The following is a 22,503-nucleotide window of genomic DNA, read 5'->3' as shown; positions in this document are numbered from 1 at the left end:
CAAACATGGAAGAATTTTTTCTTAGTTGATAGTCTGGACACACCTAATTTATTCTTCAAGCTCTGCAGCGCACCAAATTATACGAGTCAAACGAATTGTGCTTGCCATCCGTAAAAACAAACGTTAATGGTCAAAATGAATTAAATCGAATTAAAAAGTTATAATCTTTAATATTCTTAGGGTAATTGCATTTTTCATTTGTCATTAATAAATTGCAGCAAAACAATTTTTTAAAATACAGTACTACTAAATTTTATTGAAATATATGGAGCAGTACTACTAAACTAAATAAACCTGCAAAATTGCATAAGACATTTTACACATAATACTTTAGGCCTAATATGGACATTTGCGTTTTAGCACTTTCCCATCTAGATATTAGCGTCGAAACATTTCCGACAGTTGTTGTTGGCATCTATAATTGGATGTCTATCCATTGGAAACAATTAGTCAAGACAGCTCAGTAACAGCATTGCAACATTTATCAATAAGCAAAATCCTATTTGAAGAGAAACTCATTCTTATAGCATTGGATTTTCCTGCTGCTTCCAGTTATTTTTGTTCGTGGTATGAGAGCCTCTTGCTACCAACAGAGAAAAACCAAAAAACGACTGCCCCTTTTTCTAACCTCTAAGTTATTTGTAAACAGCTTATCCTCTTTATTCACTACCTCACATACAAACTACCTCACATAAATTGGTTTCGTATGGACACCACTACAATTGCACCATCGGAGAGCTAAGTGCCGTTAAGCTAGATTGGACACCACAATTACCTAGTAAGTTGTACCATATGACTACATACATAACTTGATTTCCAAAACGCATCATTATATTGCTTTAAAATTTGCCTATTCTTTTCTAACGAATCTGTGTACATATGTACAACACCCACTTGACATCAGTTTTCGTCTTAATTTGAACAATTTTAGTAAATGAGAACAATTAAACTTTATATATAATCGTTCAAGGAAAGAAACGACGACCCGAATAATGTTAGAATCGCCGTGACTATAGAAATGATGTTTTGCAAATTGCACTATATAATTAATTTCAATTATCATATTTTTGATTTTTTAATTCTGTTTCCATTACTGAATAATTGTTAGAATTAGATATCTTTATAACGCCGATGGTGAAACTGCTCCATGTAAGCACAGTAGGAGTTTTAAAAGAGGTTGGGGTTGCTTGGATTTGGGGTTGAGCTGTGAATTATTGGCGATCGTGCGACATCGAGCGTATTCGTTGGATTAGTGAATGATTCAGTGTTCCTATTACTGTTGGCATTCAAATAAATGTTCAAACAATATTGTGATTTACGCAGCTGTGTTTATCTATCAGAAATCTATTAGAATTAATAATTTGACGATCGTGCAAGTCACAACGATATGATTAATAATAACTTTATCTCTATCTACAGTTTTTATTGAATGATGTATCAGTCCGAAAGAGAGAAAATTTGTGGAGTATATCGAGGTTGCTATTCCTTCCTTAGACATAATATAATATATTTTTTGTAATTTTGTACGTGGCTAAAACGTCAATTATAGTGATATTGGAAGCTATTAATCCCGAAAAGCGGCAAAAATCAATGATTTCCACAGTAATATCAATCAATCTTCGTTTTGCGTCCAGAGACGCGGTTTCCCGAGGTAGGACGTTGTTTTCTTTGCCATCAACTTTTTGCGCCAAATTAGACGATCAGTTGTATCCATTTCATTTAAATTTAGAGCTTTCATGTCTTGCTCGATTGTTTGCGACCAGAACTTCTTTGGACGGCCTTTGGGACGTGTGCCAGGTACTTCAACATCTGCAAGAGAAGTTATGGCACTGTTTCCACTTCGTTTGACATGACCAAACCACCGCAGACGGTGTTCCCGGCATTCGTCCTTTATATCATCTAAACCAGCACGACGCAGGATTTTGGTAGATTTTCAGACTAATTCGTTGCATCCATCGGAGCATTTTCATGTCGGTTCGTTGAAGTTGTTGTTCCAGTTTGGTTGTCATTGGCCATGTTTCTGCACCATATAACGACGCCGGACGTATCACAGATTTATAAAGTCTTGATCGTAGTGATAGTGGGATGTCACGCCGCATCCATATAAAGGCAAGGAGATGCCATTTATTCCAGGCTGCACGTATGCGTGCTCGAACGGCAGCTTCAGCTGTTCCAGTACAATCCAGAACATCCCCTAGATATTGAAACGATGTGACTTTCTCTATTTTAATGGCTTCAAAAACAGCGCTATTTCGAATTTGTTGTTGTGGATTGATGCAAGCAGGACAAACAAAATTGGACACTTTAGTTAAAGTACCAATTATTTTTGAACAACGTTTGTGACACCACTGGTTAGACTGCTGACACTTGATTAAATTGTTACCTACACCAGCTTTACAAACTGAACAGGGCCATCGTCCAGTAGCTGTGGATTGAATGGGTTCACCAGTGTTCATTGCTTTGGTTTTGCTGATGTTGACTTTGAATCCATGATCAGCGAGTCTGGTGTTCCAATCTTCAAACATCTGTGCTGCATTCTGCTCAGATGTGGCTGTTAAAACGATATCATCAGCATATACTAGATTCCAAATGTCACTAGTGCGTATCGGTTTTGTGATTTCTTCCATCACAGTTATAAATAACAGTGGACTGAGAATCGAGCCTTGGTGAACTCCAACGCCGATGTCAAATGCATCTGTGTTGACAAGAGTCTTAGTATTCGTATACATTTCCATAACAAGTCGAACAAAATATTCTGGAATGAGTTGTCGACGTAGACTCTACCTGATTGCTTCCCGGGGAACTCGATCAAATGCTTTTTCAAGGTCTACAAAAATGTGTGATAGTTGTTGATGCTTTGCGAGGTACTTCTCTTGCAGTTGCCGAAGGATGTGAATTGCATGAATTGTTGATTTCCCCGTTAGAAAACCAAATTGATAATTTCCGATTGTGATGCACGACGTTAATCTTCTCTCAATGATTTTTTCGACAATTTTCAGGGAGTATTATAACAGACGTATACCCCGATATGATGAACAGTTCAATGGATTACCTTTGCCTTTGTATAGCGGGACTCTCATGCTATAGTTCCATTCAGTCGGCATTGAGCAATTTCTCCAGATTTCACGGCAAAGTTGTAGTAACGTTTGGATACCTGCAGTACCAGATGCTTTGATAATGTCATTTGTGAGTCCAGAGGGCCCTGCTGCCTTTCCATCCTTCATAGCTTTCAGAGCTTCTGTAAGCTCCTCTAAAGTGATGTCTGGAATCGGACCTTCGATGGGTGGAGCGTCAAAGTTAACATTGATGGGATTTGTTTCGTTTAACAGACGATTGAAGTATTCTCTCCATTGTAGCTTGAACTCATCTTGTTCAAGAACAATCTCATTTTTGTCGTTTTTGATACATGAGGCACTAACTATGTCTTTTTTCGTACGCTTTGCTTGTTTTGCTATAGGATACAGAGATTTCATTTGTTCACCTTTGCTTTTAGTGAGCCACTCTCTGCACTGATCTGTCCGAGCCAGTGCAACTTGACGTCTTGCATAGTTGTTCTTCTCTCGGAAAATTTTATGGTCATCAACAGAATTTGATTTTTGCCATTGCTTGTATGCAACTTCCAAGTGTCACGTTCATGCTGACGTTTTGTACCAGTTTTCCCACAAACTGTTGTTGCAGCGTTCATTAAAACGTTTTTGTATGTACTCCAATCTGTACTGGCTTGCGATTGGTGGTCTAACTGTGTGGCGACAATTTGTTGAAATTTTTCTCGATAAATATTGCTTTTCAGCTTCCACGTTTTGATTCTCCGAGGCCTTTGTTTAAACTTATGTTTTGACAGTTCGATAACCAGGTCTGCCACAAGAAGTCTATGTTGGACGACACATGATTCGCCAGGTATAACTTTGACGTTTTTGAACAGCCTTCGGTGTTGTTGCTTGACAGCGAAGAAATCATTTTGCGTGGCTGATGGTCCACTTTTGTATGTTATGAGATGTTCCAACCTCTTTCTAAAATATGTGTTCAGTAAACAAAACCAGTGACTTTCAGCAAACTCAAGGATGCGGTTGCCATCTTCATTCCGTTTTCCATAGCCAAAACCGCCATGTACGTTGTCAAAACCATCTGTTTTCTCTCCAAAGTGGCCATTGAGATCGCCTCCAATCAGGATTATTTCAGATTTTGGTATTGTTGAGATGGTGTCAGAGAATGCTGTCCAGAAGTCATTTTTCATCTCTTCTGATTCGCCTGTCTGTGATGCGTATGCACCACAGACAGGCGAATTTAACGTCGTGCATCACATATTGTGATGCACGACGTTAATCTTCTCTCAATGATTTTTTCGACAATTTTCAGGGAGTGTTCTAACAGACGTATACCCCGATATGATGAACAGTTCAATGGATCACCTTTGCCTTTGTATAGCGGGACTGTCATGCTATAGTTCCATTCAGTCGGCATTCTAAAGGTTCTATATGTGTTCGTTTTAGGGATGCACCGAAGTTCGGCCCCGGCCAATATCCGGTTTTTTTTCAAATCCGGCCCCGGCCAGATTTGGTGGCCGGATTTAAGCGTCTATCGACATTTAAAAATGTTATAAATAGAAAAAAAAATTTCATTGAATTCAATTAATTTTATGTCAATAAGTTAATAGCTAAGCATACATGACACATAATAACAACATCACAAATTGTGAAATGAGCTGGACAATTTTCTTTGTGCTATAACATGGGTTATGCATAAATTATAAGCTGATCTTTGTGTAAAAGAAGTTGTGCACGTGTTTATGCTATATAGTTGTATATGACGGATCATAAAGCTACATAATATATATATATATATAATATATAATATAATATATATATATATATATATATATATATACATAATCGCATTATTTAAGAACATGGTATGTTAAAGGTGTTAAAGGTTAGGCTAGGCATACATGACACATAATAACAACATCACTAATTGTGAGGTGAGCTGGACAATTTTCTTTGTGCTATAACATGGATTATGCATACATTATAAGCTGATCTTTGTGTAAAATAACATCACTAATTGTGAGATGAGCTGGACAATTTTCTTTATGCTATAACATGGGTTATGCGTAAATTAAGCTGATCTTTGTGTACAAAATTTGGCGTATCACACAGCTTATTCATATATTTGAATTAATTAACTATTTGCTTGGTGTTATTTTTTGATGTTCAACATGTAGACAACCGTAAATGTGAGTATTTTTTCTAACGTATGTAAAATGGTAACTAAAATCCGGCCCCGGCCGGTTTTTGAATTTTAAATCCGGCCAAGTCCGGCCCCGGCCGGATTTGAAAAACCTGAATCCGGTGCATCCCTAGTTCGTTTGCTGAACACATATAGATTTTCCTGTATTCGCATACAGGAAAATCTGTATGCGAATACAGATTTTCTTCTTCCACAGTAATATAACAAAAATAATTTGAGACACGTCAACATTAACAATTTTTTACACTATCTTTTAATTTTCCGACTTTTATATATTTAATTATAAATATAAAAATGCGTTCCACGTTTCAAAGTTGCTGTCAATTAAAGACAAAACTCAAAAAGATTTTTCGTGGCAGAGCTTTACCAAGAGAGTGTTTCATTGAAATATGCAAACAATAAAACATAAATTAAATATATAAATAATCTAATAAAAGCTATAATAAAATTCAATTAATTCTTTGAAAGTTCCACTGTCTGCTGAACTGGTCAAACGAGTTAGTAATCCACATTTGGTTAAGCAAGCTGTAGCGTTCCTCATTTAGATAGAGTGGTTTACCACGCCTGAGAATGATCATATTTAAATGTAAACTAAAACTGAAGCTGAAACTGGCTTAATAAAAAGAATATAATACTTTCGACAAATCATCTTATACGTGCTAAAATAGTGCATATGCAAAATTCAATTCAAATTTATCATTTTATAAACAAAATTAAAATAAATGCCATAGGTTAAATTATCGGCTTACTAGATTTTAAATAATTTTTCTACAGGAATAAATGTATTTTGGATGTTTTGTAGATGAAGAGGGCTGGTAGTTTTTCATTTCTAGGGAAAGTGTGTAGTATACGATGTATTCAAAAGCATAGTGAGATCGAGATTGATGTCACATAAAAAGATGAACATTACTATTTGCATCATTTATAAGTGAAATTTTAAAGACTTCTTTTCGTTGGCAATCTGTGTCAGATCGATGTTTCAATTTTAAGTTTTCTCTCGTCCGTTAAAATTGAAAAAATTGAGATATCCAATAAAGATCGCTATAGTGGAGCGATGATTGTTATTTTCGAAATAGGAGAGACAGTTGTTTTTGCGATGTTATTTATATGAAACGAATGTTTAAAGGTTTGAAACAAATATTTAAAATAAACTCACTTGAGATTTTTATCTTCTTCACCATGTTTATCCAAATAAACTGATATCCAGGTGGCATTCCTCAGTCCCTTAGCGATGCTGATCAGTGACGTGTCGATGTTTAGGTAGAGGGCCGTGCCGTTGCCGCACTCCAACGAGTGCTGCGTTCATTGATAAGAAATGAATAGTCCTCGTCATCAAACAAGCAAACGTCGAAATTCAAACGAATTAATTAATTATTTACAGATTAACTTGTTGAATTGTTGTCAAAAAGTATTTTAAAGACATGAACCGTGGCGATTTGTTAAATACTTTTGAAGTCGATGTGAATAAACAAATGAAGATAAAAACAAAATTATATGAAATAAATGAAAAAATAAAACTGAAAAATTGTACCCAGATGTGTTCAGCGTACATGGACCTAGAGCAGCAATCAACATTGTAGCAGAGGAACTTCCCGCACAGAAGACATAGAACTGGCGTTTTTGGTTTTTGCTTGCAAGACTCGCATAATTTTTTGTGATAATATTGGAAGAGACTGTCATAATCATTCGGTAACGAAATAAGTGACGGAGCGTGCCACCTGATTGCTGGGGTGTACAGCTTTTTCTGAAACAATTACAAAATATTAAAATAGTGCATGCGCACTTTTGAGGGTACTACGTTTCGTATGCATTTGTTTATACATGAATTTGAACCTAACGTAATTTATTAATAAACAATAAAATTGAATGAGTGTTCAGTACTTCAACATTTTCATTGTCAACAATTTGATGAAGAGTTTCGACGGACTGACACCATCTTCCGATGAACAACTTCGCTTCTTCAACGGACCAGTTCATCGGCATTATGTCAACCTCGCCATTTTCATTACCGATGTTCATTTCAACTTTTGCTGTAACGTGTAACTCCTTGAGCAGCTCATTGTGCGACAACGCTGCGTAATTCTGTATAAATGAAATAATTGCATGTGATTAGCGGGAAATTTTCAAATTTCACAACAACTAAACGAATAAATTGATTTAAATATCTTTTAAGTTGTTTGCTAAGTAGAACACCAGCATCACTAGCCTCACTACTACTTTTATTTACATCGCAAACTCATCAAACACGAAATTTTGCACAATTAAAAAAGTCAACTAAATCAAGAGTTCATAACCAATATTTTAAAATTAACACTCGGAAGGCATATTTCACCAAAAATTCACTTCTTGTCACAAAAAGTTGTATTTTATATTTTAAAAATAAAATTTCAAATAAAATAATTAAAAAATTGAAATTTGTAACAACTAAAGCACTAGCAACCTGCTCAATAAGGTCTGACAATTGAAATATGTGGGCATACAGTAGGACCACCAAACTCAAAAACTCTGTCAATCCCTTCCTCATGAAGTCAGTTACATCTGAAGTACTGCTTATGTTGTTATGCTGTTGAAAATGTCCACGAAAAAACGTAAAATATTACCAAATAAAAAAACACATTCAATAAAAAAAAGAATATAATCTCATTTTGAATGTCCGGTCTTTAAAAAGTAAATCAAACAATTCAAAAAAATATTTCTCTGCGGTTAAAAGCTGAAGAAAAGAAATTTGAAATAGCTAAGAAAAAGAACTGAGAGATGCATAATTATACAATATAGCACATGAAATTTAATTTTTATTTATTTATTCAAAATCCACAAATCGCAAATTACAAAAATGAAAATGCAGATTGACGAAGATCAGATTAAAACATAAAAGTCATGTAAAGGCCACCGTGAAAACAGAAAATTAATATTACAAGCCTGTGAAAATAATTAAAGTAAAAGTGTCATTTTTAATTATAACATAAATATTCAACCATAGTTAATTAAAACAAAGTCGAACAAGCAACTAATGAATATTCATTCAATTTTATAAAAGTTTCATAAATAAAATATTGTTCACACAAAATTATAAAAATGTCAAATTTAAAAAAACATTGATGTTTTTACAATCTTTAAGAGTGACATATATAAATAAAACATTGATAAACCAGTTAAAACGAACAAAATGGTGGGATGAAGCTATTACCCAGGATAAGCAAAGTATTCTTATTGAATTTGTGCTTAATTTTACTAACAATACAAAGAAAATTTTCAGTTTTATTTGCAATGGTGATAAATAATATGCTCATGCCAAGTTAAATTAATGATAATAACAAACGGTCGATGAAAAATTTGGAAAATAAAACTAATGAGAGGGCTCGATGAGAAGTTCAGACGACAGTGAAACATTAAATAACGGCCTGAACACATGTATTTGAGATAAGCGAAAAAAAGTCAAAATTGAAATTAACTTCCAAATAAAAAATTATATATACGACAAAATGAACATTCACAGAAAAAAATGGGAAAGCGTTTGATACTCAGACGCTTATATATTTGCTCGGCCATAATTTGATGGCGAATTTAAAATTTTACCATCATAACTTACAATTATTGAATATCATTCAGACATTATGATTTTCCAAGTCGAAACATAAAAATAATAATATGAAAAAATAATAACCTCAGTGTTATCAGAGAAATGCAAACCATAAGTTTGCAAACAATCAGTTAGATGACATAGCAACTTCACGACTATTGGACAGCTAGCATCTGCAGTCCGCTGTTTGAACTTCTTCAAACATTTGAGTGAAACGTTGCAAGCCACGTTCAACAGAAGTTGTACATACAAAACATTGTAGAGTTTCTGAACGAGTCTAACATAAATATCTGTCATGTTTATTTTTAAACGATTTTAAATTGCTTGAAGATTGTAAAATCAGTTAACTTTAAATTTTTGTCGTCATTATTTATTTTATTAAAGTTAGAATAACATACAGTTTTCCAATTCTTTCTCAAGAATTATTATATCTGTATATTATTTTAACTTTAATAAAATAAATAACGACGACAAGAATTTGGCTAGAAATAATGAAAATTGTAATAAAAAACTATCCAACGCTAGAAATTCTAGATTTCATAGTGTACTATATATATGTAAATATATATTTACAATATTCTATATATATATATATATATATATATATATATATTTACAATATTCTATAAATTCTATCGAATGTTTGGCGTTAATATGTTTGTAGTTCGTTTTTTCGATTTTTCTCACTAAAGTTTTTTGGTGAACGTTTAGTTTATTAAAATTCAAAATAAACTTATTTTTCGAATTCATGCTGCAAATAAGGCCATATTTCGATTCCGAATGAATCATTATCATATTAACGCCAAACATTCGGTAGAATTTATAGAATATTGTTAAAATTATGGTTATATATATATATATATATATATATATATATATATTAATTTGGCGCAAAAAGTTGATGGCAAAGAAAACAACGTCCTACCTCGGGGAACCGGGTCTCTGGACGCAAAACGAAGATTGATTGATTGATTGATTGATATATATATATATATATATATATATATATATATATATATATATATATATATATATTGCAGAAGCAGTCCTAATTGACATCAATAAACCAAAAATAAATATACAACAAAAAATGACAACCTCACTTCCAACCCGGCGCTTAACCAACAATGAAAACAAAGAAGTAATAAAAACTAGCATAGTAAATAGTGACAAAGAAGAATATGATGCTATCGATACAACAAAAATATACAACAAAAATAAATATACAACAAAAAATGACAACCTCACTTCCAACCCGGCGCTTAACCAACAACGAAAACAAAGAAGTAATAAAAACTAGCATCGTAAATTGTGACAAAGAAGAATATGATGCTATCGATGAAGAAAAGGAGACCAAAGAAGATGACCAGCCAATTAAGAAACCTGACTCCTAATTCGCATCAAAGTTCAATTTTACAACACCATTGGTCCAGATACTGCAAAATCTCTTGATGCTATCTGCAGATTGACATCGGGTACAACCAGCAAAATGCCATCATCTGATTTAAGGTTCATACCACTCATCATTATAGACTTTTCTTTTATTTTATCTATGAAATAACTTGGTAACAAGCCATGCACAGTTTTATACATTAAAATACATATTTTATATTTAATTCTTTCTATATAGTAAGCCAATGAAGGCCCTTAAGAATTGGCGTAACATGGTTAAATTTGAGACCTCCAACAATCAATTTGGCTGCTCTATTCTGAATAGATTGAATTGCAGAAATAGACCTATCTGGCAAACCGTAAAACAGACCATTGCAATAGTCCAATCGTGAATGAACCAATGCATGCACCAAGGTATGAATAGCAGATTTATCTAATGACTTACGGAGTTTATAGAGTTCTCGAATCTGTCCGGAGCATGAATTTGTTATCATCTTTATATGATCATGCATCGATAATCTAGAATCAAGAATGAAACCCAGATTAGTTGCTTTGTCACTAAATTCTATTTTAACATCTCCTATTTACACTGAATCTATATATATATATATATATATATATATATATATATATATATATCTCAAATGATGATTCATAAGAGATTTTCAAATATCTGTATCTGCTAATCATTTTTGTCACTTGAATACTTTTCATCAATGCCTTTGCATTCTCAATATCATTTGTTAGTGAATGAGAGACTTGTTAAAGCTGTGATGCAGCTGTATGAAGGGGCGAAGACAAAGGTGAGGGTCGGAAGGGGGATGTCGGACGCTTTTAGTGTTAAGGTAGGAGTGCATCAAAGATCAGTGTTATCACCGTTTTTGTTTGCAATTGTGATGGATGTTGTGTGTGGAAACATAATGGAGGGGTTGTTATTTGAGATTTTGTATGCAGATGGTTTAATCTTGATGGCTGATAGCATGGAAGAATTGCAGTTAAAATTTGACAAAAGTGTTATTGAAAAAAAAGGGTTAAAAGTTAATATTGGTAAGACGAAGGTAATTGTGAGTGGGAAAGGTGGGGAACAAGTGATAAGTAAAATAGACCCCTGTGGGGTATGTGACAGGAGAGTGAAGGCTAACTCGGTATTGTGTATAGATGTCAGAAGTGGGTGCATAAGAGATGTAGTGGTGTGGGAGGGCACAGAAAAAAGTGGAAGGCACGTTCAAATGTAAGAAATGTGTTCATGGTGTGATTAATAGGACGGACGCAAGGACGGGGTTGAGTGGTGGCATCGAAAGAGTGGAAAGCTTTGTTTATTTAGAGGTTAAGCTGAACGCGGATGGAGGATGTTTGAGCGCTCTTACGGCTAGAGTTAGTGTGGGATGGATGAAATTTAGGGAGCTGGGTGGGGTATTGTGTGGAAAGAAATGGTCAGTGAAGATGAAAGGGAGGGTATATAAAGCATGTGTGAGAGCAGCGATGGTATATGGTGGTGAAACTTGAGTGCTGAGGAGAGAGGAGGAAAGTGTACTGCAGAGGGCTGAAAGATCTATGGTGAGGATGATGTGTGGGGTTAAAGTGAAGCATAGGAGGAGTAGTTCAGAGCTGATGTCGATGAAGGGACTGATTGAGGACATTGTGACATTGATAAGGAAATCGAGATTGCGGTGGTATGGACATGTGTTGAGAAGGGATGAAAGGGTCGGGATTAGGCGAGCGTTGGAGTTCGAGGTTGAAGGGATAATAGGAAGAGGTTGTCCGCGATTGGGATGGAGAGAGCAGGTGGAGAAAGACAGAGTGAAAACGACAGATGTGAATGGCGTCGAGGGTATTTCGGTTTCATAATGGGTAGCCAAACGGCAACCCCCGATCTCAGGGAAAATGTCGTCTAAACGTGTGTTGTTGTAAACGTGTATTGTTATTTATTAGTCTAAGTTATTTAAGAACCACGGACGACAGGCACATATACAAATCCAAATTCATTCAATAGGACGGTGTACATTAAAACTAGTCTAAACTATGAAGTGTAAACTCCATTATGAAACTTTTAGGATGAATATCAAAATTAATGAAAAAATTATACTCATAATTAAAATGCTAACCACTAAATAATTTTAGTATAAAATTAAATAATAAAACAATTTCTTAAATTATTAGAAAAGTTTGAATGAAATGTGGACCTTTCTCCATGTGAGTTGGAAGAGCGAGAACAAAAATGAGGAAGAGATCAATAACGCTGGTTAACAACAACCTTAAAAATTAAAATTTTCCATGTTAAGATGCTATCCAACAAATTTTTAATGATAACAGTATTTATGAACAATCCAAACTGTAAAAAAGTCAAAATAATACCTTTTACAGAAATCGGCACTATAATGAAAATCTTTTTTATCTAGCTCGGTAACGAGGTCCCAGACGTCAGGCAGATTCTGTAGAGGATACTTTCGAATCAGAGTTGACAGAATGCAATACAAAGAATCTGCAGCGATTTAGTTAGTTAGCCCGTTTCAGTTAGTGAATCAACATAAAACAGTGGGCTAACAATGAAAACAAACTTACACAGGCATGGCCTTTTGACAAGTTTCACAAAATTATTGCTTGGGTTGCTTGTGAATGAAGTGATGAAGAGCTCCAGTTCTAGGTTATTTCTTTAAACAAAAATTTAATAAATCATATCGCAAAAATAAATATAAAGTCAACTGTATTGAGAGTCCACTCATTCACCACTTTGAAATTTAGCCACAAACACTGAATATAACAAAATATTGACGATATTTAACAAAATAAATACCTAAGAATGGAATGGTAAAAAGCGAAATGATCTTTGTAGTTTTGATCAGTAAGCAAGGAGAAAATTTTTTCAAAATTTTCAGCAACATAATTCAAAGTTTCAATCCATTTCTGTTCATTCTAATATAAAAATTAATAATTTTGATTTAACTGAACAAATAATGTATATAACATTAAGTTATGATATTAGTTCAAAATGAGAGCGTCTGTACATCAGAATAATTTGAACAAATCAATTTATCAACTTTTAATGTTTTCACTAAAATGTCTTAAAACACTCAGTTGGCTGAGCGAGCATTAAAAGTTAGAACATATAGAAAAACAAAAAAATGGAAAAAATATATTAAAACATCACGACGTATTGACAGAGCGCAGATATTATAGAATGAGGAATCGGATCAAATAATTTGTAAACAGGAGGCGATATAAGATGGATAATTTTATTCTGAGTAAAGTAAACTGGCCAAACTCAATAATAAAAAAAGATGATGCTATTAGGAAGATGTGACCATTAGAATAAAAAACAAAAAAATGTAAATATGCAAATTTGTGCATAATATTATATTGATTGTATTATTCATCCTTATTATTATTATTATCAATGTTGCGCTTTTCAACCACTCAAATTCTATTGCGTATCTTTAAAAAACACATTTGCAAAACATTCATCTGTCTATGCACGTGTTAAACACCTACTCATCATAACACGCATCAATTCACCTTCTGCCCCAACGGATCATTTAGAGCAGCCATCATCTCATGCACCTAAACAATCCAATCAATCCTCAATAATAACAAATTTGTTCACCTTCTAGCTCTCGATCTTTTTAAAGCCTTTGACTCCACTATTTGACTACCATTCTACTCTTACTTCAAATCTTGACTATCTACCTTGCTTGATAACATTTAAAACACCGTTATACCATCTTTCCAATCAATTTTAGCATAGTACGAGAATCTAGTTTTCGACCATCAACTTTCGTGGTGAACGCCTCAATACTTCAACCATCTAATCAAATCACTAAATAGGCCAATGATACATATTTAAACATCCCATCTTACAACACCAACATCATCTAACTTTGCTGGACTCACAGTTTGCGAGGTCCAACCAAAAACATCTCAGTCGATCCAACACCAAATCATTCCAACTTATCGTTTGTAATCACCACACCAACCCCAAACATTCACCTGTCACTAACATGAATCAATTAAAAATGCTGGTCGTCACTTTCACCTTAACTTCAACATAACACAACATATCAATTACATAATCACAAAAGGTCTACAGACATTACAGTACAGGCACTCAAAACAATACGCTCACATGGACTCAATGGCGTGGCGTCAAATTCATTGCCGTCAAGGGAATGTCAGTGAGACTACAAACCAACAATTTTACAAGCCAAATACGCCATCCAGTCTTGGCCATGATACGCCACGAAAATCAATTACATTTACTCTTTTACTACCTTCATATCCATCTTTTATTTAAATTTTTGCCACACTAAAAACAATTATAATTAGAATATTTACAAAAATAAAATCTGACTGCAATCATAGGCTGCTATAAATCAGATTGGAGTTTCCTTTTCTAATCATGACTTGATGCTTTTGACTTTCTCAGTTACAACCAATCCAAAGTATTAAAAAGATTTTGGTAAAATTACTTCTACTTCTCAGATCTTTATTTTCTCATTGACACATTTTCCCTATCTGAAATCATGACTTTTGTTTCCCTGAAGTTGATAAAAAGTTAGAATTTCTTGCTAGTTTCATGCATTAAATAGTTCTTGAAGTTTGTTTTTACTTCCCGCCAAAAACCCAATGTCATCAGAATATCAGAAATTACAAATTCTCATTATTTTCAGTTGAACTGTTGAATTCCTTCTTTTTACTCCTGTAATATTTCTCGCATCACTAACTCTCAAAATAATTAATAAATAAAGAACGTTAGACGTTTTTGTCCCACATCCTGTTTTACTTTGATCGTTCAAAATGTTGCACCTTCCGTTCTATCGTGCGTGTGCTGTTTTCGTATGAGTTCAATATCAAGTTTATGAAACAAACAAGAAAACTCAACTCATGCAACGAACTCCACTACACAGGCTTTCAAGAGATACGGAGTCGAAAGCTTTTATAAAATTATTTTGAGGCTACTGATCTTGTTCCTCTCCTTTTGCAAAACAGATTGTTCTATTGATATCTTCTCTTCTGCTTTCTTTCTATGTCCTTTAAAGATTATTTTTAGAAAGACTTTGCTGCCCTGTGAAACAAATGCCACAACTCTAGTTATTGCAGTCAGTTACTAGTGTAAAGGAATAAAATTGAAGTTTGTCTAATCTTCTTGCGATTCCATATTGTTGTGTGCACCTCATGCATTTTGTCTACAAATACTTTAAAATAGCTGGATCTCAATAGTAATGGTTCACTCTTTATAAGAATTGCTGCTGTATGTCACTGTCTTTCATTTTCGTATAACGCAGTACAGTAATTTTTCCATCTTTTTTTGATGTTTTCGATATTTGTAATGAGTTCTCCTTTTATGGCATAACAATAACATATCAACTCGTTTGAAATTTACTTGCTGTTTTACAATTTGAAAAGCTTTCTTATGTTTCCTATTTGATATGCTTTTTACAAAATTGATACTTACATTTTCGAATAAACACAATTTTTTCCTAGTTCTTTTTTGAAGTTTAGTTTTCCCTCATTGTTAGTATTGCTACCACAAGCGCATCAAACCGAAATTTTGTTCGTTTTGGTTTACGGTTTCGGTTCAATCAGCAAAACGAATTTCGGTTCGGTTCCGGTTTTCATTTCTGAAATAATATCGGTGGTTTTCGGTTTCACACCGAAACTTAATTTTTTTAAGCATAGTTCCTTAAACGCATGTAACGGACATACGGACGTCCGACTATCACCACAATGCCAATTTGAATTAAATTTTAGATTTCAAGCATAGTTCCTTAAACGCATATAACGGACATACTGACATCCAACAATCACCACAATGCCAATTTGAATTAAATTTTAGATTGTGAATAATAAAAAATCAATAACAAAAATGATTTTTAAATGTTGTCAGTATAAAAGGAAACGTTTCTAATATTTTTTTTCAACAAATTAAACCAATCATTACAAAGATATTTTGAAATCACTAATATAAATATAAAATTGTTTCAGAAAAGATGAAAATTTCCTCTGATTATTAATATATCTTCTAAAATGTTTTCATTGAAACCACTTCTGCAGTTTCTGAGGATAAATTTTAATCCAGAAACAGATGCTTCCAGGCTCACTTGTGTAGCTGGTACTTTAAAATTTTGAAGATGATCGCACTTGATCTTTAATTTCTCCGATTATACTGGATTTCTCTTCACGTAACAATTCTTACGCAAATTATCGGCGAACTCAGTCGGAAAAAAAACGAAAAGAGAGATAACAAATTTTCAAAGATAATAAAAACTAACGTAGAATTTTAAAAGACGAAATATTATCTAAATATTTTTGTTATGAATTTAACAAAAATATTTTCTTTTAAATTTTTAGCATCGAACCATTATTTATTTCGTTACGGTTTTCGGTTAAACTAGCAAACAATATTTCGGTTCGGTTACGGTTTTTGTTCAGAGCAAAATTTCGGTTTTTAACGGTTTTCGGTTGCGGTTCAGTTCTGGTTCGATGCCCTGGCTACCACCAATCAAATCCACATCACGCGATTTACGTCGACACGAATTCAACATATAAAGAAAAAAATTCATTCCTAGGCACGAAACAGTTATCAAACGGTAACATTAAAACGAGCTTCATAAAAACATAACATCCTAATAAACATAAATTTTCAAAATTATTTTCATATTTTTATTTATTTATATATCTTTTCATGTATTTCTAAAGGTTATTTTGTAATTCCTTGATTTATGCGTCTATTTTCCTTTTGTTTGCCTCTAATTTTTACTTCTGTTCATTTATTTCAAATGTAATTTTTTTCATTTTAATAATTTTTTAAAAAACTTTCCACATTAATATTGACTAAAAACAACCGAAATCCACTTTCCAGAATGTGCAGCATGTACGAGCCGCTACGCGATTATTAGTTAATACTGAAACGTACTCCTTCATTTATTCCATTTCTTAGATCAAATAATTTTTTTTCATTTCTTCAATTGAAAAAAATGAACTTCGCCCAACAAATTATACGAAAATGTAATCAAATTTCCAAGAATTAAAAAGTAAAACAAAGTTAATTAGCAAGTACAAATAACTGATAAACAAACTGGCGTTTCCATTGTGCTGACCGCTAATAACTCTCTGATTTTATGGGTGGTGTCTTCAACGGCAGAGGACGGCAGGGGGTTAGGAACGGTGAGAGGAAGAATTATGTTGGAAACTTGACGACACATTGGACAAACAAAATCACCATTCGCAGAAATTGCCAAGTTAAAACTGCTTTGGTTCTGAAATGTTTTTGATAGAGCACTTTTAACCACAAAAGCTGAAAACGCAGTTTTTTTACTTAAATTATAAATAAAAAATATGTATATAAATATTAATATTATTAATAATTATCAATATATAACTATTAAAATAAAAATAATAAATATTATTATTATTGAACCTAACCCTATCTTGAAGTGATTTAATGTATGACAAGCCACAATCATAATGAAGGTAGTGTCCACATGATTGGATGTTCAAACTTCTGTACCAGGGATAGTACGATGGTGTCTCATACACCTGATGAAAAATTTCGTTTTTGTGAGGTCAAGAACGACATATGTTCTGCCGTTTATTTTGAAATGAAATTGAATCTAACCAGATAATCATTGAGCTTATACTTGTCAACCAGCTGTCTAAACACGCTGCTGCAGTAACCATACTTCATTGAATTTGCTTGCTCGTTATTGACGACTAGAGAAGTAGTTGACTTGCACGACAACAACGAGTGTGACGATGTTTTTAAATGAACGCTGGACCGAGGTGAGGCTGATAATAAATCGGCTGGTAGTGGTGATGAAGCAAGTGATGCTTGAGGATAAGGTGATGCTGAATCCTTTTGCATCACATCATCGTCTGCTTCCATCGATGCAGGACTCACCATCGTTCTATGCTCCAAAACTGCACAGTGTTTCATATAGTACAACAATAATGGCTAGATCAAATAATGAAATACAATTTTCAATTATGTATAAACAATAATTAATCAACCAAAACACTATACTGAATATTGAGTGTTAATATATTGAAGACGAGGAAGAATGGAAGGAACCGTATGAAGGAGTGGCAGCAGCTATGAGGCAGACAGGCCTGTTGTTGCTGGTCACTGTGGAGAGATTGCAGATGCAGCAATCGTACACGCGGTTCATGAAGTCATTATCTCTCAGCAGGTTGTCATGTGTTTTATCGTCGTCTTCCATGGCATCTTCTGATGGAGATCAATAATATTTTACATTCATCATTCATTACCTATATTAAGTCATCGTATGAAAAACACTTTTCAATTTTATGATAAATAAAAATGTTTTTATAAAAATGTCAAAAAACGTTAATAACAAAACTGACAAGACAGTTTATAATGACCACTAAAAACATCTGAATGTTTTATGAGAATTTGGACAGAATATCTAGCAAATATAGTCATTTAATTGTGATGCAACCAGCTGTGGTGACTGAAACAACTCATAGATAGAAACAGCACTCAAAGCAGCGGACATATTTTTAATAAACAAAGAGAAATTTTACAAAACAGTGAATAGTTGATGACAGCCGGAAATAACTTACGTGAGAGAAGAAATTAAAATGTGAAGTAAACACCAAGCCAAAAATTATATAAAATATGAATAACTAAGGCTACTGATGGAAAATGTAAACCTTACAAATCTTAAAAAGCTGTACCAACCTATGAAATCATTCCCAAGAAGAAATTTTTGTTGCTTTGATGCAAAATAATTCAACAGTTTTTCTTGCCTTTGTTTTGCTTTCAAACGTCTGATAACAAAAGTTCTCGTTATTAATAGAATGTTTTTTGGCTGAATTTTTAAAAGTTTTTAAATTGAAAAATTTCAAGAATTCTACTTTCCAATGAGAGGTAATATAACAAATACACGAAATGAAATGAATTTTGGTAAGCAACATTTTCACAACGTGAAACACATTACAACACTATTATAATTACTTATAACCTGCTTAAAAGTTATTACAAAACAGCAAACTTAATGACTTTCATTAAACCTATGATTTATTTGACGGGTTGAATGACCATAATAATATTTACAACAACAGCCACAACCACAACAACACCAAACACAAAACAACAAACAATAATAAAAAACGCACAATTGTTTCAAAAAGCCTGTAGTCAACACAAGCATTTTTAAAAGACGTGATTTGTGTTAACTTTCTTTTGAATCAATAAAACACACTCAACAAGTTGCTTTTTCAAAAGCATTTGACATTTAAAACAACAAAAATTTCTCTGCAAAGTGGGATGTTTGTAATGTTTAACCTGTCTTCCTCGATGGGAACTTTTTTAGGTTCCCCAAGGATGTCCTCATCAGAAGTCACCAAAGTTTTGATGTACTGCATACATTTCTCGTTCCTGCTAATCTTGTCCAACACTTTGGTTATGAAGAATGCTCCATCACCGATGCGACTGTCCACTGCGGCGCCATCTTGTGGTGTAAAGTAACGAATGATCAAACAAATATCATTCATCTCGTATTAAAAATTGGAAGTCTCTGATCGAATCAATGAAATTATAACTGAGTAAATTTACGTTGATTAGTCTATTTAATAGAAGCATTTTGAAGTTAAAAAAATAAAAATTTTCGGTTAAGAAATCCTGTCATTGTTAATAAATTTTTCAGAGCAAACGTAAACTGAGTAGTTCATTTATAAATTTGAATGGAATACTGCGGTTCTTTACCCGACATTTCAATTACTGTTACGGAGTTTAATTTAATAGGTGATCTTCATCTCTTGATTATTGGCGTACAATCATACAATTGTATAGATGTACAATTATACTGTTGTAGCAACTGGAATGATCAAATAATTGCGCTATATTATTTGTTATTTTAATTATTGTTATCTTTGCAATATTTGTAATCTTTGGATAGAGGATCGTAAAAAGACATTGTAAAAATTTAGGATATAAATACGTCCTGCGTAGTTAGGTTTAAAATCAGATCTCTAGTGAAGTTCGATGCGAAGTCATAAATGTGATTTTTTTTTGTTTATGCAGTTAATTGAATTAGTTTATTGTTTCTATTACTGTTGGTATTCAAATAAACATTTAACAAAGTTTGCGTTTGAATAACGAACACTTGACGATCGTTGGAAGCTACAACACTGATGTTGGAAATATAGAGATCTTTGAAGTTATAACATCGGTGTTGACAGTTACGAGGTAAAGGGTTACAACAATAAAATTGTACAGATGTACAATTAATACCATTGTACATCTGTACAATCATACAATTGTACAGATGTACAATCATACAATTGTACAGATGTACAATTGTATAGATGTAAAAAAAAGACAAATCTGTCCAGCTTGTCGGTGTAATAATTAAAGCCAATAGGTTTCCTATTTTACAAATTCAGATAAATAACAGCAAACCACAAAAATGAAACAATGAATGTTTTGTCTGAAGTAAATAACAGGAACAAAAAAATGGGACTGAATAAAAATTATTTGTGAAAAAATACAATTAAATGAAATTTATTTGTAAAAAAAAAAACATAACTAAACAAAAATTATTCGTAAAACGTACCGGGATTGGGTTTGTAAGGGTTTTTAGAAAACTTGGCATGCAATTTGATGAGCATGCTGATGATGCTCTCGCCAATGGCAACAGTTTTGCTATCAACGGAGTGTGATGCGGACAGTAAGCGTTTATTATGTTTCGCTCCGGAGCTTGTTGCACTGGGCTGTGAGAGTTTCCTAATGAGACGACTGTCTTCGGTGACGAAGTAATTAGATGAGGGCAATATGTCACCTGTGAAAAAAAATAACCGTTGAATTCGATCAGTTTGTCGTCTCATTTGTTGCCTCAGCTCCTGCTGTTGTTGTCGTTGTCGCCGTCGTCTTCGTTCTTGTTGCATTCTTGCGTGTAATATTATTCTAAAAATATCCGGTGTCGTTTGGTCTGTGTTTCTCATTAAAGAGTTTTGATTGGTGGCACCTGATGTTTAAAACTTAGTACAATTATCTACCTCAAAATCATTTTTACTACTGTCTCTATAAAGTGAAAAACCAAAAAACTACTGCAAAAGCGTGTTTGTTTATATAATTCAATGATTAAATGTATGTATATATGTGTGTGTACATTGTATGTATATATTTATCTAAATACTAAAAAATACAATTCTCGGTCCAGTAGACAAACAGTGAATCGAAAAATGGCGCCGAAATTAACAGCTTAAGTTCACGACCTGTCTCATTATCAAAAGAGGAGAGGTCTACGACTCTTCCTGAATTCGCGGTAGCATGCACGTTGTTTACAAACTGAATAGTTTAAATAAGATATCCAGATCAGCGGCCTACACTTGCAAACATTTTAAATTTCTGGATTTTTCTGGAAGCACAAAATTTTCCTATGAGCGATATTATGAAAGTTGAAACCAATGTGATTTGCATGCATGGGATGTTGTCAAAAAAACATGTTACATTCCGTTAAAAGAAAAAAATTTTTCACTGTTTCTTCAAATAAAAGATAGGATATAGAAATAGAAAATAGTGACTTTAGATGTTTTTATAAAAACACGAGATAACATTTATTTAAATTGTAATTCGGAAGTTGAAAATTTAAAAAGAATCCGACTCCGACACGCGGATGAATAAATAATTTAAGCATTTATAATTCCAAAACCTAGAATAATCTTCATCACAAACCGACTCAACCGTTCCTATTAACACTACTTGTCATAAACCACTCTTGGTATCTCTTCTAGCTTAATTTTATATAAAAACATCAACTTCGAATTTAACCAAACATGCATGGAAGAGATACTGCCAACATATACTTATGTATATACATGTATATATATATATATATATATATATATATATATATATATATATTGGTAATAGACCATAATTTTTACAATATTCTAGAAATTCTACCGAGTGTTTGGCGTTAATATGTTTGTAGTTCGTTTTTTAAATTTTTCTCACTAAAGTTTTTTGGTGAACGTTTAGTTTATTAAAATTTAAAATAAACTTATTTTCCAAATTCATGCTGCAAATAAGGGCCAAAAATTTTACAGGGAACCGGGTCTCTGGACGCAAAACGAAGATTGAAATAAGGGCCAATAAAGAAACCTGACACCTAATTTCCATCTAAGTTCATTTTGACAGTCAATTTCCATCTAAGTTCATTTTGACAAAGTCAATATTTCCCTATATAAACATCAAAAAGCACTGATGATGATTCATTCGGAATCAAAATATGGCCTTATTTGCAGCATGAATTCGGAAAATAAGT

At 33.2% G+C, this 22,503-nt stretch overlaps 2 protein-coding genes across 2 annotated transcripts; both read right to left on the bottom strand.

The window, feature by feature from the left end:
* Positions 1-5,485: 5,485 nt before the first annotated feature.
* Positions 5,486-12,629, bottom strand: HELRODRAFT_190407 (hypothetical protein). The gene is made up of 8 exons (XM_009013773.1): positions 12,575-12,629; positions 12,403-12,473; positions 8,912-9,117; positions 7,688-7,810; positions 7,129-7,329; positions 6,779-6,991; positions 6,404-6,543; positions 5,486-5,811 (listed from the first exon to the last, which is right to left on the bottom strand). Exons 2-8 carry the CDS (start codon positions 12,410-12,412, stop codon positions 5,697-5,699), a joined length of 1,008 nt encoding a protein of 335 aa, XP_009012021.1. The 5' UTR covers positions 12,413-12,473; positions 12,575-12,629; the 3' UTR covers positions 5,486-5,696.
* A 4,633-nt stretch (positions 12,630-17,262) lies between these two features.
* On the bottom strand, positions 17,263-21,121 carry HELRODRAFT_168086 (hypothetical protein; the record flags this gene model as incomplete). The annotated part of the gene is made up of 7 exons (XM_009013772.1): positions 17,263-17,472; positions 17,639-17,752; positions 17,832-18,133; positions 18,285-18,440; positions 18,915-19,003; positions 19,521-19,686; positions 20,791-21,121. 7 exons carry the CDS (start codon positions 21,119-21,121, stop codon positions 17,263-17,265), a joined length of 1,368 nt encoding a protein of 455 aa, XP_009012020.1.
* Positions 21,122-22,503: the final 1,382 nt, after the last annotated feature.

The sequence above is a fragment of the Helobdella robusta genome (genome assembly GCF_000326865.2).
Source record: "Helobdella robusta unplaced genomic scaffold HELROscaffold_12, whole genome shotgun sequence".
NCBI lineage: Eukaryota > Metazoa > Annelida > Clitellata > Rhynchobdellida > Glossiphoniidae > Helobdella > Helobdella robusta.
The sequence above is the reverse complement of the archived record's forward strand: the minus strand, read 5'-3'. Positions and strand labels throughout refer to the sequence as shown.

Excerpts from the sequence above, each read along its gene's own strand:
- HELRODRAFT_190407 (XM_009013773.1), bottom strand. Across the intron at positions 7,811-8,911 it reads ATTTCTCTGATAACACTGAG|CATAACAACATAAGCAGTAC; the intron begins GTTATTATTTTT and ends CATTTTCAACAG. Across the intron at positions 7,330-7,687 it reads TGTCAGACCTTATTGAGCAG|AATTACGCAGCGTTGTCGCA; the intron begins GTTGCTAGTGCT and ends TCATTTATACAG.